The sequence below is a fragment of the Camelina sativa genome, chromosome 16 (genome assembly GCF_000633955.1).
Source record: "Camelina sativa cultivar DH55 chromosome 16, Cs, whole genome shotgun sequence".
Taxonomy (NCBI): domain Eukaryota; kingdom Viridiplantae; phylum Streptophyta; class Magnoliopsida; order Brassicales; family Brassicaceae; genus Camelina; species Camelina sativa.
In genome coordinates this window covers 4,050,572-4,052,432 of record NC_025700.1, presented here as the reverse complement: position 1 = coordinate 4,052,432, position 1,861 = coordinate 4,050,572, and the positions used below count along the sequence as shown (strand labels likewise).

At 37.1% G+C, this 1,861-nt stretch overlaps 1 protein-coding gene across 1 annotated transcript in view; it reads left to right on the top strand.

The window, feature by feature from the left end:
* The window catches only part of LOC104749670 (callose synthase 2), a 12,706-nt gene that overhangs the window by 2,554 nt on the left and 8,291 nt on the right, over positions 1-1,861 (top strand). The window contains exons 10-14 of the mRNA XM_019237682.1: positions 425-518; positions 778-897; positions 980-1,097; positions 1,368-1,705; positions 1,795-1,847. Coding sequence (XP_019093227.1) covers positions 425-518; positions 778-897; positions 980-1,097; positions 1,368-1,705; positions 1,795-1,847 — 723 coding nt within the window. The remainder of the gene's footprint in view (positions 1-424; positions 519-777; positions 898-979; positions 1,098-1,367; positions 1,706-1,794; positions 1,848-1,861) is intronic.

The window sequence follows — 1,861 nt, the reverse complement described above, 5'->3', positions numbered from 1 at the left end:
TGATTTTCTGAATTTGTTCAGATGGCTTTCGAGTTGTATGGAATGTTGGCTGGGACTGTTAGTCCAATGACAGGGGAGCATATTAAACCTGCATATGGTGGTGAAGATGAAGCCTTCCTGCAAAAAGTAGTTACTCCTATATACAAAACAATAGCAAAGGTTGGTTGCTTCGGTTTTGAAGTCTTGATCATTTTGTCTTCTTTAGCTTTCGTCCGATCCATTTCCTTCATAGTCATCTTCATATTTGTGCACTATAGGAAGCAAAGAGAAGTAGGGGAGGAAAATCAAAGCATTCTGAGTGGAGAAACTACGACGACTTGAATGAATATTTTTGGTACAAGGCAGTTGATCATCTCGTAACATTCTGTAAAGACACGTCTTTTACATTTCTTCATGGTGGAACTTCATGTCTTTTAACTTGTAGGTCAATTCGGTGCTTTCGGTTAGGGTGGCCTATGCGAGCTGATGCTGATTTCTTTTGTCAGACAGCTGAAGAACTTAGACTTGACAAAAGGGAGGTACGGGTAGAAGAAACTGACTGATGGCTTTCGTTATTTTTGATTCTTGTTTACAAAATAGTTTGAATCTCTTGTCTTATAATTTTTTTTAACTAAGTGTTTGATATCAAACTATTTCCCAACTTGAACTGTTCAAAATGTCTGTTAAAGTTACTTGCATTTTCAACAAGTCATGAGAAACGTTAGGTAGAAGAGTTTCATTAATTTTCTCAAGTTTTGTGTATCTAGAATTTCATAGTTGATGTTCACATTGCTACAGAATAAACCCAAAACTGGAGATAAGTGGATGGGCAAAGTCAATTTTGTTGAGACACGCTCCTTCTGGCATATATTTAGAAGTTTCGATAGAATGTGGAGTTTCTATATCCTGTCTTTGCAGGTACGACTAATTAGTATTTAATTTCCAAACTTGTATTTTCTTGACGGGTCATGTGATCTGATGTATTTATAATTTTTTTAAGGCAATGATCATAATTTCTTGGAATGGATCTGGGGATTTGAGCGGCATCTTTCAAGGTGATGTCTTCCTAAAGGTTTTGAGCATCTTCATTACGGCAGCTATATTAAAACTTGCACAAGGTAATGATTCGTGAACTTATGCCACTTTCATGCGGTTCATTAATAATTATCTGACAGTTTATACATGTAATTTTTATGAAGACTTGATGTGAATCAGTAGGAATAGTTGTTGTACACTTCTCTTTAATTTCACAATTGATCATGTTTGCACGCAGTCTTATTTGTTAGGAAGAATAATTGTTGTGTGGTTTCATCCAATTATATTTTCATGCTGTAAGTAAAGGGAAATCGATTATCTCTAACTAGTCTCTGAATGCTTGCGAGTTTCAGCTGTCCTTGATATAGCTCTAAGCTGGAAATCAAGACATAGTATGTCATTCCATGTGAAGCTCAGATTTATCTTCAAGGTAGTTGCAGCTGCAGTATGGGTTGTTCTCATGCCACTAACGTACGCATACAGCTGGAGGACCCCTTCTGGTTTTGCGCAGACCATAAAAAACTGGTTTGGGGGACACCACAATTCCTCACCTTCCTTTTTCATTACGGTCATTCTTATCTACTTATCCCCAAATATGCTCTCTACGGTGCTCTTTGCGTTCCCATTTATCCGACGTTATCTTGAAAGGTCTGACTTTAAAATAGTGATGCTGATGATGTGGTGGTCTCAGGTATTTTATCCATATATTTTATCTCTATAAATAGCCAGTCCGAATGCTAAATAAGGGAGGCGACTAATCTTTATTTTTTGTTGACACAGCCAAGACTGTATATAGGGAGGGGTATGCATGAGAGTGCATGGTCACTTTTCAAGTAAGAGTGTAAAA